This window comes from Strix uralensis, chromosome 6 (assembly GCF_047716275.1).
Source record: "Strix uralensis isolate ZFMK-TIS-50842 chromosome 6, bStrUra1, whole genome shotgun sequence".
Lineage (NCBI taxonomy): Eukaryota > Metazoa > Chordata > Aves > Strigiformes > Strigidae > Strix > Strix uralensis.
Genome location: NC_133977.1, coordinates 37,754,487 through 37,769,243, shown reverse-complemented (window position 1 = coordinate 37,769,243; position 14,757 = coordinate 37,754,487). Strand labels below are relative to the sequence as shown.

General features: G+C 36.4%; 1 protein-coding gene across 5 annotated transcripts in view; it reads right to left on the bottom strand.

The window, feature by feature from the left end:
* The window catches only part of MGAT5 (alpha-1,6-mannosylglycoprotein 6-beta-N-acetylglucosaminyltransferase), a 135,903-nt gene that overhangs the window by 49,739 nt on the left and 71,407 nt on the right, over positions 1-14,757 (bottom strand). For all 5 annotated transcript variants that reach the window (XM_074873713.1, XM_074873710.1, XM_074873711.1 and 2 more), the window contains 4 exons: positions 5,084-5,155; positions 3,841-4,002; positions 2,009-2,178; positions 978-1,112 (listed from right to left, as the gene is read on the bottom strand). In XM_074873713.1, coding sequence (XP_074729814.1) covers positions 978-1,112; positions 2,009-2,178; positions 3,841-4,002; positions 5,084-5,155 — 539 coding nt within the window. The remainder of the gene's footprint in view (positions 1-977; positions 1,113-2,008; positions 2,179-3,840; positions 4,003-5,083; positions 5,156-14,757) is intronic.

Below are 14,757 nucleotides of genomic sequence, written 5' to 3'. Positions count from 1 at the left end.
CATTTACTCCTCTGCTTCAAAAAAGAGATTAATAGTAATCTAATCTGCAACGTTGATCACAGTACTCCCATTTAAAATTACACTGAAAAGATCCAATGCTCTAGAAAATCCTGCAGTTGAGAAAAAACAATTTTTCTGCCTGCAGTGAACACCTTTCAATACGTTCCTTGAAGTAGGATTTACTGGACTTTACGGATCATGAAATACAGCTAATTCAATTAGGAATAGAAAAATCAAAGTCAGCAATTTGGATTTGGTTTTATTTCATGCTGATATGTATTTGAACAACACATGGGAGGCTTGCTGATTTAAAGTTATTGACAAAAAAAAAGTGGTTCTAGAACTGCAGACACTAAGAAGGCTGTACAAAGCAATATCTTGTGACCACCATATTCCATTTCTAATGGAAAGATGTTTATAGATTACAGAAGCAACAACAACTGCAGTTTATTCTTTACTTCTATCCCTGAAGACAACTCTCTGCCCAGCATCTTAAGGGATGAACAGCAAAAATTGCTTTGCAGTTGTTGGGCAATACAATTAGAAGAGATAATTCTCCACAATGATCAATCCAGTATGGCTATGAACACACAAGCAAAACACGCCTTTGATATTCCAACTAAACAACAAAATCTAGTCATCTCTCAGCTCATCTACTAATTTACAGAACAAAAGGGAAGGGGGTGTAAAGAAGGGAGGGAAAGAAAGGCAAAGATGGTGACATAACAAGATAATATAATTAATTAAGATCAAAAATGCTTGAATCCAAGAATCCCAAACTTGCTGTGGGGATAAAGATGGTAAGCAACAAACAGGTAACAGCCCCTTTATTCCTAAGAGTAAAAGACAGAGAACATTTTCACTTTTAAATAAATTCAAATTCATGTGAATGTACACACCTCAGTACTTTGACATGTGTTAGTCAACAAAAGCTCTTTAACCAAGCACTTAAGAGATCAAATAAGTGTTATACTTACTGGTAATGTACCCAGGATGGACCAAGCGTTTTCTTAAACTGAGTGAGTCCCACAATGTCAATGTAAATGAGTTCGACAACTTTATCCCCCTGGGTAGGGCAGCCAGATCTGTTACCTACAACCTTCTTCATAATCCTAAACAAAGAAAGAAGGAATATGGAAAAGTATTAATTTCCAAAACCTTGAATAGATGCTGTAATGCTATTTATATCAATAATTCCCCTTTCCAAAAAAGCTTTACTCTTATCTTTTCCAAATCAGAAACCATGTATGAACATTCAAATGCTAAAGATGCTCAGCATTTATTAAAGAAATGTTTATGCATCAGTAAAGCACTAATTTTCACTAAAAATCTCATCTAAACAAGAGAGTAATATGGTTGGAATGTTTAAAAATAGCGTACTTTAAAATTATTTGAAATAATTTCTGCCTTCTATTGACAGCTTTGTAGTATAAGAGCTCTCTACAAAATGATGCTGTCATGTTTGTTATAAAAAACACAAAAGCTACAGAAAAAGTGTATGTGCTCAAGCTTAAAACAGATGTTTTATGCCTAATGCTGAACTAGTGTGCAAAGCAAGACAAAGATGAGTGAGGTAGCAATTTGACCTAACATAAGCAATTAACTACATCAAAAGCAGTGTGTTTAAAGAATTTAAACCTTTATTTTAAAGTGAGATACTGAGTGAAGAATAGCAGAAACTGAAGAAGAGGACACAGAATCACACTAGTCTGTATCATTTCCCACTGCAGCTGGTTAAAGCACCTGGAATGTTAAAGAATAAGCTGCTTAGTTTGAATTTTACAACATTCATTTACGAAGTCTCAGGAGCCTGAAGCTACAACGAAAACACATTATCCTTTCCTTAGCACATATACTTAGCTCATGAAAATAATCTTATCATCTGTTTAGTGAATTATCACTTTCATTTTATGCTTCAAGAAATTATACACTGTTAATAGAAGCTTCAAGAGTTGACAATTCTTTTTTTTTTTGTATTCCAGTTTCAAAGTAAAAGTAATCTCCTTACTCCTTGAGCTCTGCCAGTGAAGCTGAAATCCTGATGTCATGGCCCAGTAAGTAGAGAGATGTAATTAAATCACTCCACTGAACTAATTCACCAAGTGGGCCACCGCTAAATGCATTTTCTGCAATCTTGAATCCAGATTCTTTTGTCAAAAGCCCTAGATGAACAAGAATCTGGAAAGGAAAGTCATATGTTAGAGTTATCAATATACATGCAAATATTATACCTCACAGCATTTTTTCTTTCTATTAAATTCCAACTATGGCCAAAAATATCAACCAAAAAAATCCAATACTCCCACCACAATAATTTAATTTTGTAATGAATCTCTAGAACAGTAATTATAAGAATGTTACTGCATTGTTTTGCACTACTATCTGCTACCAGATCAGTAATTAATCAGTAATTCTGCACAGAAACTGTTGTAGCTCACATTAACTTCTTTAGATTGAATAGCCACTTATATTCTCAAGTGGGATGAACTTGCTTATGCAAGACAGTATGGTTAAGGAAGGGTACGCTGTTGTAACAAGCCATTAAGAACTTCGAAAGACTGCATAAGAGTAAGAGGATGCTTTCTGAACCTCTCCTCTCCACTGCCACCAGAGCAGAGTTTTTCCTGTAGCTCCTTGAAATCTGTGCTTGGCTTTCTACAAAGCACAGAAGTTGAGTTCCAAACACTCCAACTACATACCTGGATTGTTATTTGAGTGTGGGTACATACAATGCCAAGTACAAAACCTCCCAAACATCAAAACCTTTTCACCCGCTCTATAAAGAAGCAACATTCAAAAAAACCATTTTTTTCTAATCTCTTGCAGCTCCCAGAACTAAACTGGACACACTAAAATGAAATCATCATATGTTTTACAGGGCAACCTCGAAGGACTTTCAAAAGCAAAGAATAAGCACTTAGAGCATCCTGTCAAAACTGCAGGACAATACTGCTTTGGTTTATTTTTGAGTTTATGTACTCTCAGATGTTATATTTCTGTAATAAGGAAGGCTGCTTGAAAGAGAAGGGTTGCTCCTTGACAGCGGGTGAGCCTACTCAAGGACTGTAGCATGTGACAAACATTACAGCCCCAACATGGAGCCTAGACCTCATGCAAGGATTGAGAATTCCAAGCAAGGAGCTGAGCTGCAGCCAGCTGGGCTTAAGAGAGGGTAGAAACATGACCGTGCATGGCCTGCTGTCACTCAGGGCTGGCTCCAGCCAGAACAAGGCGGGAAGGAAAACCCCTTGCTGTGTTTCCCACTTTCAGTTTTATCTTAACTAGTTGAGGTAATTGGGAAAAAAAAAGAAAAAAATCAAATCAAATAAAATAAAATAGAACTTTTCACTTCAAGAATCTCAAGTTTTTTAAATTGAACTCATTACAGGAGGTCTAAACTGATCCAATCCAAAGTTGTGGTCAACTTTAAATCTACTCAAATCCAAAGCAGAAATACACCATTTGAAGTCTCAATTGTGGACAAAGATGTACAATTATTTTCTGTAACTATGTAAAAAACACTCCAGTGTCATCAGCTTGCAGTAAATTCACAGTTTCTCCCTTTAGAAACTTCTACATAGTCTCTATTTTATCCAAAATTAAACAGGTTAGAAAACTTAACAAAAGATTGACTCATCTAAGGTATGTAAAACTACTTGTAAAGCAAATATCCATCAGTATTTTCAAACAGCAAAATACTTCCTGAAAAGAGGGCACAAGTATAAAGACGAGCCTTTTAGACATATTTGGTATTTCTACTCTGAAGTTAATTCTGGAACAAGAAGCTTAAAAGAGCCTATAAGACTGCAAGTGGCAGGATTGGAAAATGTTTTCATTTACCTTTTTTCGTTTTCTCTTCTCCAAATTTTGTTTTTCTGCAAGTGATTTAATTGCTTCAATCCAGGTATCAGCCATTCGTCTGATGCGTAACATCATCCACCTAAATTCCTCGTGTCTTGACATCATTTTGTAGAGATTATCAAAGTTGATACGAATTTCAGCCTTCAATTAAAGTATTACCCCCCCCCCAAAAAAAAAACCCAACATTAGTTATTCCTCAAATAGTCCACTTCCCGGAAGTGAAAAAAATTCTCGAATGGGAACTCTGTGCTTTACATTCATCATTAAAAAAAAAAAAGATACACTCCTAACATTAAAGTCGAGATTTTAGTTCAAATATTTAAAACATCTTTAAACAGAAATTTCTAGAGTCACATAAATTACTGTTATTTTTATTAGTTAGCCCCAGACTATGTTTGCAATGTTTCACAATGTACTTATTTCTGCAATATAAGATTTGATTTTGTTCATGTGCTTCAAAATGAGGTTTAAGTATCTCTAAAACACAACATAAAACCAGAACAGTATGCTGAAGGTTCACACATATGAATCTTCCAAATATAAGGAAGTTTCCTATTATACCATGAAGGAAGAAACATTACTAGAGTATAAATTTTAAAGGAAATATTCACTTTAAAGCTAGACCGATCTAAGAACAATTGGTTTTACAAAATGAGACAGCCTATATCTAAATTATGTAAGCAATGTTCATATACGACCCAGCAATTATCTTAAAATACCTAAGTGTTACATAATTAGGCTATAACAGTTCAGAAACAACTCTGCATGCCATAGAGTTTTTAAAGGAAAAAAATTAAGAGTAATCAAAATGTTACAAAACTGAAATGTATATAAGCCTCTTCCGTTAAGGCATTTTTATATATAAGCCCCAGATTTATGGGACAATAAAACCAGACAGTTTCACATATGGTCACTTAACATTGGTGAACAGTCTATGGATTTGTAATTTTTCTCAGTATCTGTGTACAATATTTCATAAATTTAATGACAAAAATGCTTTTAATGGAAATCTACCACCAAGACTGTAGCGTGAGACAATGACTGGAGAAAATACATGATGAGCTACGTGTATACAGTCAAGGATGTTGCCCCTCAGTTTTGAGGAGCTGAGGAATAAAAATGGTAAATTCTAGTCTTATTAGCATTTATGTTGCACAGGATTCCAGGATCTTTTGCATGAATCACAATTACTGAATTATTTCTCATGTTTTAACGTTCTTACCACCGTTTTTTGATCAGTTTCTTCATTAGGATTTTTTGCTCTCCAAGGTAAACGAGGACACCAATTTTCAACCTGTAAAACAGTCACATGAAAATAAATTATTCTACTCTACTTTCAGCTTGTCTACCAAAGTCTCTCACTACCTTTACATTATACCTTTCTATGGCTTAAATAAGGCATCAGCTGATTAGTAAGTCACTGCTAGGTAAAACTGCTTTTTGCAAGAAAAGCTTAAGACGACTTTTTGCAATTCAATACAATTTTAACCTTGCAAATTTGCAACCAAAAGTCACACTTAGGTATTCATTCATGATAATGAATACAGGAGATAAAACCTTTTCAAGACAGAGGTCAGCTGTTAAATGCTCTAAATACAGTTTCTCTGAGCAGTTCCTAAATGTTTTTAAAAATACCAAAGTTTTTTATGCTTCTAGGCCTTAATAAAAAAAATACATATTTTAGAACATTTCCCATCTCCATAGAATATCTTTATAAAAAGGTAAAGCCTAATAAAACCCAAGGATCAAAGTTTTACTTTGTGGCAATCTAGACAAAAAGTTGAAAGAAGAATAAAACTAAACCCACCCTATTTGAACGGTGTAAGTAACTTAATTATAACATAAGTAACAACATCCACAAGTACTAACAGCTGTAATTAGAGAAACAATCAGTGCAAATGCAATGATTCTACTATTGTCTACTAGGAAAAAAAAAAAAAAAAAGTACAATAGGTAGTAGGTTTGGGAAGAAACAATAAATGGATGGAAAGCTCCTGTGCTCTCCCTAGGGATCTTGCTTGTCCAGCAGAATCTTTATTATTCATATGCCTTAAGAAATTAGACCATTAGCTTTGAGGAAGAAGGAATCTCACTGTTGGAGGCAAACCCATGAAAACAGAAACATAACTGTGCTGTGAAAAGAAAGAAATGCAAAAATTTATAGGCCAGCTAATATACCACATCGCTACTGATTAAGTTCACAACTCCTGGAGAATTAGAAGTCAGAGTTGCTCTTATGGTTCCTCCAGTCACAGACCTGTCAAAACACAATTTTAGCTTAATCATGCTGCAGTAAACCTGAAGCATTAGAGATTAAAAGCTTAAGATCACACCAAATGATTGCATAGAAGACCAATCACTCGAAAATGAATTAACAGACATCATAACCTCATTAAAGAGAAGAAATGTATCAAGCTTAGATTCCTCAGACAAATTATATAAAAACATTAATTTGAATGCTATAACTGAATTTATCCAATGTATTTCAGACAAGCTTTGAAACCAGTGATTTGACCAGCCTCATTTGAAAACATCTGATTCTTCAGTGGTCTCCAACTCTGAAAACATACTAGAGATTGTAGCAATTAACAATCCTAACTTTTACTAATGTAAGTTGTGGAATCACTGGTAGAAAAGAGCTGCAAGCTCCATATTAGAAATCACACACAGTCCCAATCTCACTTTTTTTTTTTTTTAAACATAGTACAAATGATTTTGAATTATTCCTAGCAATAAAACTGATCTAAATTAAGATATGACATTTCAAGGACTACTGTACGTGTCCCTTTTCTAGCTTCATGTATTTCACATTGTACCATCAGGCACCCTAAAGGAATTGAAGATTTTTCAGAGCTGCCAAGGACAGTTAGCTGCATGCCTCACTGACTGAAAACCAAATATAGTTCTTTTGTGCTTTTAGAAATATTCCCTCTAGTGTACGTTAAATTACAATAATTCTAATCACAAACAAACATTTAAGGAGTAGACTCAAAGCAGTATCAGTGTACACAGTTGGTCTAGCACTCATTTTCCTTATTGACATTCAGTCAATTCCTCTTTTCTATGGAAAGACCAACTTAACTCACCGGACGATTTTTAAACGCATACACTTCAAAGTGTGCCAGTTGTTTTGTTATTTTTCAGGACTGATAAATACACTGGGAACAATGCATAGGCATTTTCTTATAGAAAAAGGAAAGAATTCTGCTCATTTTTATGAGCCAATGGCTCACAAAAAGCTGTTAGATGGGGGGATAATAATTAACAAGAGCACCAAGAAAGCAAAGATGAAGCAAATGAGCCTGACACACCATGGGAAGAGGAAATAAGAAAAAGCTTTACTAATTTAATGTATTGACACAAGGAAAAGTGGTGATGGAGAGGCAAGATACTGTCTGACAAGCCAGCCAAACTAGGATTATTTTAATAGTGAATTCCAGGTATTGGGGAAAAATTATCAGGGACATATATTATGATAGCAAATCCAGCCAAAATGCTAATATAAATTCTGTTGCTCAGACCATGAGTTAATTTTGCAGATAATTAAAGAATCAAGTGGAATTAGTAAGTCATGGTTCCATGAGAAACTGAGAGGAAAATCAGAGTATGATTAGAGTGATGACAGAGGGCAGAATGCATAAACACTCATCACTGAAGCTCATGCACCAGAAGACACTTTTAGATTACAGTAGGTATTATCAGGTAGATACAGAGTGAAGAAAGAAGTGAAAAACTACAGCAGGGAAGTCTACACAAGTCATAACATCTGTATGTAAAGGTACCTAGTACTCAAGAAATATCACACTTCCAAACAAAACCATGGTTTTCAGAGGAAACAGAGATATTTCTCTCCATCTCCGGTTCTTGCTTCCCTGTTCTGTGAGAGCAACAGATGACCAACAGTCTCTATATGCTTTGGTGAAAGGGAGAGGGGTTTCAATCTATGCAACTACACAAGATAGCAAAGACTTCAGAGACAGCCTTTGCAGAACTATTGGAAAAGGAAGCTATAGCATTTACAGGCTTCTACAACAGAATTAAAAAGTCTGCTAATTTGATGTTACTTATACATGATATCTAGCAGGCTACTAAGTTCAACTGTTACTTTCCTCAAAGACCACAGCAATTGCATTTTTATATGTACTTCAAGTAAAAAGCTTCCAGTTATCTGTGGTTTTGCATCACACTACGTAAAATTAAGGTCTACAGCAGTACAAAGCCTCAGTAAAGACTGCTTAAAAATCTGTGAAGAAATGGTACTCAATGTTTTGTGTCAGAACTAAAAGCAACAGTTTGCACTAACCTAGAAGAGTAGCAAAATGAACTTTGTGTTCCTCTCTATTTAACCCCATGTAATGATACACAGTTGTGCAGGATACTACTACTGTTGCACTTACATAACCATACTGTTGGCCTTTTTCAAGACAAACCACTTCCTGCTCTTTCCTTTCTTCTTTCATTACTTAGCCTTCCCCTCTTGCCCAGTATATCACTATTCAACTAAAACTGAGCACTTAAGCACTTCCTTTCCAGAACCTGCAATCTCTCACCTTTAAGTCTAGGAATAATTTCTAATTGTAGCTCTTGAAAGGACCTGCAGTTTCATGAGAACTTCAGATGACATAGAAAGTGGGTGGGTGGGGTTTTTTGTTTGTTTTTTAAAGAACTAAGTAGTGCCACTTCAGCTAATCAGTTCAAGGATTTTCACAGAGAACACCACAAGGATGCCTACAACTGAACATGAAACTTAAGTGGTTAAGTAATTTCCCTGACAGCCTTGCATGACCCAAATATGGCCCACAACAGCTTAGCTGTGCTCATCATTTCTGAACAAGTCCTGCAGCTGTTCTTCTCAGATTCAGACTATAAGCCACTGTCATGGGAATTTCTTTTGAACAAAGGTGGGTGCTATAGTTATTAAAAAATGCAGGAAGATGCTCAAGAAATTATGTTCTTCCCATCAAATACCAGTGGAAACTTAATCCATTTTTCTCAGACTTATTAATGTAAGGTAAGTACAAGTCAGGTTTTATTTAAAGTGAGTACTAACTTCCAGCTACAGATGTGGCAGAACAAAAGGTAAGGAATGTCTAAAACTGCTCAGACTGTCTTGAGTGGAGCCCTTCAATCTCCTTTGTCTTGTGTGACAGGCACCAACAGTGATGCAAGCTCTGTGAAAACACCTGGTGCCTGGAACGTGCTTTTCTCCCCTTACTCCCAAATTACCTAAAGAAAGCCTAACAGCTTTCACTGAAACTACCAGGGACAAGACAGAGGTAGAGCAGGGAATATGAGGTGAAGAATTAGGGACTTTGTTTTGCAACATATTTTCTGGAAGCTCCTAATACAGAACAGGGTGACAGGGAGAGGGGGGAAAACCTGCTTTGGTTGATAACTCAAAAAAGTTTGCTGAAGATGCAACAGCATTAAAGCATAACTTATCCTGGGCCAAGAATATTTGTGATTAAATAACATGTACAATGGGAAAAAAAAGTGTGATTATATACACACATTTGTATGTATAGATGTGTATGTACACAACTATAAACAGGAAGATGATACAGCATGTGCTAAGGCTGCACTATGCAGTTACAAATCTGGTATTGTTCCACGCACATGCACCTTTTCTCTGACATTGGCAGTGATGACAGAAAGGATTATGATATCACTAAAGTGGGTCTAGATGAAATCTCCATCAGAAATATACAAATACTTCAGCTTTGTATTTGTTTAGGTACAGAATATCCACATGCAAGAGCCCTAAGTTTGCACAAGGGGAAGGAGGGCAACGGTGTTTGTTTGGATCCTGCTCTTCAACTTGTTTATGCGTTTCATTTGATAATTTAAGACAAAACACAGAAGTTGTCTCTGAAGAAGGAACCAGGACCCCTCTTCCCCCTTTTCAGGGGAGAACTCTCGCTGGGTTACCATCAGGTCTTACTCTAGCTTATTCTCTCCATAACAACCAACTGTTACACTGTCATGCACATGATTTAATAGGAGGGATGTGGTATCAGACTACAGATTAGCAGTTAAAGAAGATTGTTGGGAAGCAGCAACTGCAGATTTGAAGACTGACTGTTTTTTGGATGAGTGATATAAACGCAAAGCTATTATTCAGAACACACTATACTTATCTTTGTACTCGCATATTTTTGAGTAAGACCAGCCGTGCCTCCTGTACCTAATGTTGAATTCAATGCCAATCAAATGCATTAGGTCAACTTTGATCATGCTCAAGAAACTAGGTCCACCTGAGAAGTCAAGTGTTCCCTACTTGTTTTTGAATCATAGCAGGCACAGTACTGTCTAGAGTATATGTAGCTATTTCCATAAGGTGAACAGCATTATTGTTCAGCACACTTCTATCCACAGTGAAGTGCTGCTATTAAGTATCTTATGTCAGTCCCAGAGTGGGAAATAAAAACAAACAGTGCTGCAATATCTTGTGAAAGAAGGTGCATCTTTAGATTTATTAGGCAGTATGAAGGCAGGCAGAGAAGAGAACTAATAACATTCACTTAGAAAATCCATTTGAGAATTTGATGTGAAAGAACTGCTCCCATTGGGAAGGTGACTTTCTCAAGTCCTCTAGAAGCTGTAATACCTATATTTTGTTTAGCATTTCCTCAGTGATAGGTAGTCATTTTGAAGGTGCTACAAAATCTGCAGTGTGCAAGAAGATTGCTTGTCTGTTTACTGAAATGGAGAAGCGTACAGGTAACCTTGCCTTTAGAAACATCCAAATCCAATCTCAAGCACTGGGTGTCAGGTACTCGCAGTCCCAGTGACACTGCAATACAAAGTTTTGTACATAACCATCAATCACCAAATGGTTTCTTATCTAACTTCAGTAACGTGCACTAAATTTGATTCCTCTCTTACACTGGCATTGACACCTTTTCCAACAAGACAGAAAGAGACTAATCCCAATTTAAAGTGACACAAGTAGAAACAATAACTGAGCCCCAATTGCCCAAATCCAGGCCAATACACTAATGGATGATTTGGGGACAAAGTGCTGACTACCAGCATTTCAATTTCTTAGGGACACATGTAAGATGACTAAAGAAGTTTGAGCTTTTGCCGCTTTACATTTCAGACAACAGTAATTTTTTTGTCAATTTTTTTAGTAATTGCGTAGAATTCAAAGCAGCTGGTTTGATGTTACACTGAAGAATTGCAAATCATTAACTCACCTCAATGTCAGAAATTAGCTTACACACACAGCAGAAGTTGTGGAAAGGGGACTTCCACACAGATGTGAGCAAACTGCAGTAAACTAGCAAAACCACAAGGATTTGAGGAACCTGTATAATTACGATTCCCAGGGGTTTTCACTAAAATGTGCCTCAGACTGCAGCTTGCATTCTGGAAACAAACCCACATTCAGAATCACCTTTAGTTTGTATTTTTCTGCTTTAGCCCTCAAAGCAAAAGTAATGGTGTAAAGAAAAATACTCCTACAACCAAACCATGCATTCTGCTTCCATCAAGTCTGAAAGGCTGAAAACAAGAATTCTCTCTAGTGGTATGCTAGCACATGCGCAAAAGCTACAGGAGTCTCAAAGACTGGTCTTTGAAACAGTTTTAGTCTTTTGAAGCACTGGATCCACTTCCAACACAGGTACCAAAAATTACACTTGCACCTGAAAGGCGAGCTGGAGATCCAAAGCCTGGGATTTTAGTAAGATCTACCCAGCTCCAGCAGGTAAGCGTCAATGTAATGACCCCTGGGTGGTGGTAACTTCCAGCACAGCTACTGGCTGACCAGCTGGCACAGCAGCAGTCCCGCTCCTGTGGGACAGGCAGTCCTCTCAGAGAAACCACATATCTAGATAAAGAAAAGGAGCAATAAAACCCCTCTGCTTTTTTTTTTTTTTTTTTTTTTCTGGTTAAGCTGGGAAACTGTGTGAAAAAATTTGTTTTCTAGAAGATGTTTTTAAAATCTTCATTCTTCAGCTGCAAACTGACAGTTTGCAGTGAAATATATTTTTGTACTATCTAGAAATTAATCTTTTCACATTTCTTCCCAGAGGCAATGCCATCCGTGAAAATTCTAACTGTGCCAATGACATCACAGTGTTAAACAACTGGCTTTTTCATAAATAACGCTAAGATTAAAAGAAGTAACTCCTCTCAATGGGCAAGTTTGTATTGTGGTTAAAATGAAACAAGTCCCAACTCTCCAGAAACCTTAGAGTTAGCTTAACTTGCTTTTTAATTTTTGCTACTTTTAATCCCTGTCTTGCTCTGTTACTCAAGAGAACCTAAGTTTGGTTTTGCTATTCAGGCCATTTGTGTTTCCTCTGGTCTTCAAAGGCTCCAGCACAATTAGTGTTATGAGGACTGCACAGTTGCGTATCATCCAGTGCCTGCAGCAAACCAGCAAGATAGAAGTGCAAAAACTCTTGCAGCTTTATCTGCAAGTCTGTACAGGGGACAGCTTTAAATAAAAACCATAAGCCTGAATGTACTGGATTGCTTCTTGCTTTCCTTCTGCTGCCACACTTGCCTGCCATTCTGCTCAAGCAGCCAAGACACAAGAAAAGAAGTGGAGAAGAGCTGTTCAGCTAGCTGTTATGTTCCTGCAGGAGTGCCATCCAAAGCAAACCAGGGGAGGCAGAACTGCTAATACTTGCACTTGTGCAGGCTCTTCAGAAGAGAAGACTTGGGGCACCCTGGATTTTGACTGTGCTGTTTCTATTTTGCAGACACACGTGGTGGAAACATTAACAAGGGTGTATAACAGATATTCAAAGACCAGGTTTTATTCCAAACTTTGTTTCTAAACCTTTGCATAAACTATGGGCAAGTTACTTTGTGTCTCTGTGGTTCTGACCCATATTGCACACCAAAATGGAGTATTTCAGGCTCCTTTGTTTACAGGTTTAAAATTGTATTACAAAGAGTGCTAAGATAAGCATAACATAATACCCTAACTGAATTGCTTCAGAAGAAAAAAGTAGATCCCAAGAGTATGAAAGAGCACAGGCACTTGTCACACTAGATTGTAGAGGCAATTTTAAGAGCAAAAGTAGACATATGCACAAATCTGATGCATATTGTGTCTTTTCAAACTGAGGTTGTGCATAATTTGATCCATATATTACCTTTTCAAACAGAGCATGTATACACAACCATCTTACTGCTATACTGTAACCTTAAAGTAAAAAAGAAAAATCTTAACAGTAATATCCTTCCAGTACCCTAATGCATTTTAATATTTTAAATCAGCAGTTTTGACTTGAGAGCTCTGTAGACACATTTATCATTCAGCTGTGCAACCATACTATAAACTGTCAACTCTTCATCACTGTCCACTTTGACAAATTACTCTCGCAACAGCATTTCCAAGTTATCCTCAGCAGCCAACACACCTCATAAATCCACATCATTGTAGTGCTATTAGAATTTCATTTCATGCTTGCATTCGCAAACATTTAAGCTTTCATACTCTGCTGCTGGGCATTAATCGTGGAATTAATCATAGGATTAAGAATGCCAAATTTAAACTCAAGGTTAATAACATGCTCACCCAATATTAGTTTTACATTCTGTCATGGGAAAACACTTTTAAAAAAAAAAGTAGAAGACCTTTGAAGTTACCAAATATACACACAGAAAATTGCACTGTTGTTCCATCATGAAATGAGAAGTTGCCCAAATTCAATATTGCTGCTTAAACAAAAATTTCAAATCCCTAGACCGCTGATAAAACAACCATTTGGCCTCTGTAAATCTGCTTGCATTATGCCATGAGGATGAGCTGAAAGATCAATTATGAAAAAAGTAACAGCATCAACTGAGTTTTCAAAACTGATGATCAGAGAAGATTGTCACAGAAAATACTGTGATTTAACAGAAATACAAAATAATAAATGTCATTTAAGTATATTAGATTCTCACATTCAGTTGACACATATCCTCATTTTTAAGATATATCTGCATTAAAAACATGAAGCACCTGCTGGTTGACAGAATACCAATGTGCAAACGTAACTCTGCTAATGCTAAAACATAACCTTTTAGTAGAAACTTAGATCAACTGCAGATGATTATGAAACCATATTTCTAGCTTCTATGATAAATAACAGGATAAATAATATAGTCATCATGTATCTTTTCCTTCCCCAGCTTTATAGCCCATAAATACATCAACACTTGGTACTAGCAATGGAATGAGTCAGATTTGTGATTCAACTCAGCCTTTTTTATCTCTTCAGATAAATGTTTTGGATATGCATTTAACTATTACTGCTGCTTCAAGCAATGCCCCCAATAGTTTAATGACAGTCAACTGAGTAAATTAACAGAAACTGCTTTTATTACAACAGAGTTACTTATATGATAGACTTACAGTTTTAATCTCAGATATGTAACTTAAAAAACCAGCCCCACCACCCCCAATCCTGCAGAAACTACAAAATTAATAGTAGTTTGCAATTCTGCAGTCACATGGGCTCTTGCAAGTTCTTTACAAGCAGTAAGCCACCAGATAACAATATTACTTCCAAGATCAGCTGCCATAAGTTATCAAAATTTTACTAATAAGAAAGAAAAGGTCAAGTGATCAAATACACCTGACTGCTACTGGCACACACACTACAAGCCAGTAATAGAGCTCATAATAATTGATTGACAAAATTAATTCTTGGAAAACAAGGGTTACTCTGGAAACAGGAAGTCTGTAGAAAAAATACCAGGGCCAGCACCTTACTCAGCTGTGTACAAAACTGGGCCTTTGGTTCTGACAGGTAACAAAAGCTTTAGCCAATATATCTGTAACTTCACTCAAAAACATGACTTTCAGTGGTTTTTTTGTTTTCTGTTAACAACCTCCACAATTCATGAACAGTCTCCAACCAGGAAGTGGCCATGATGCTTAGAAAGATG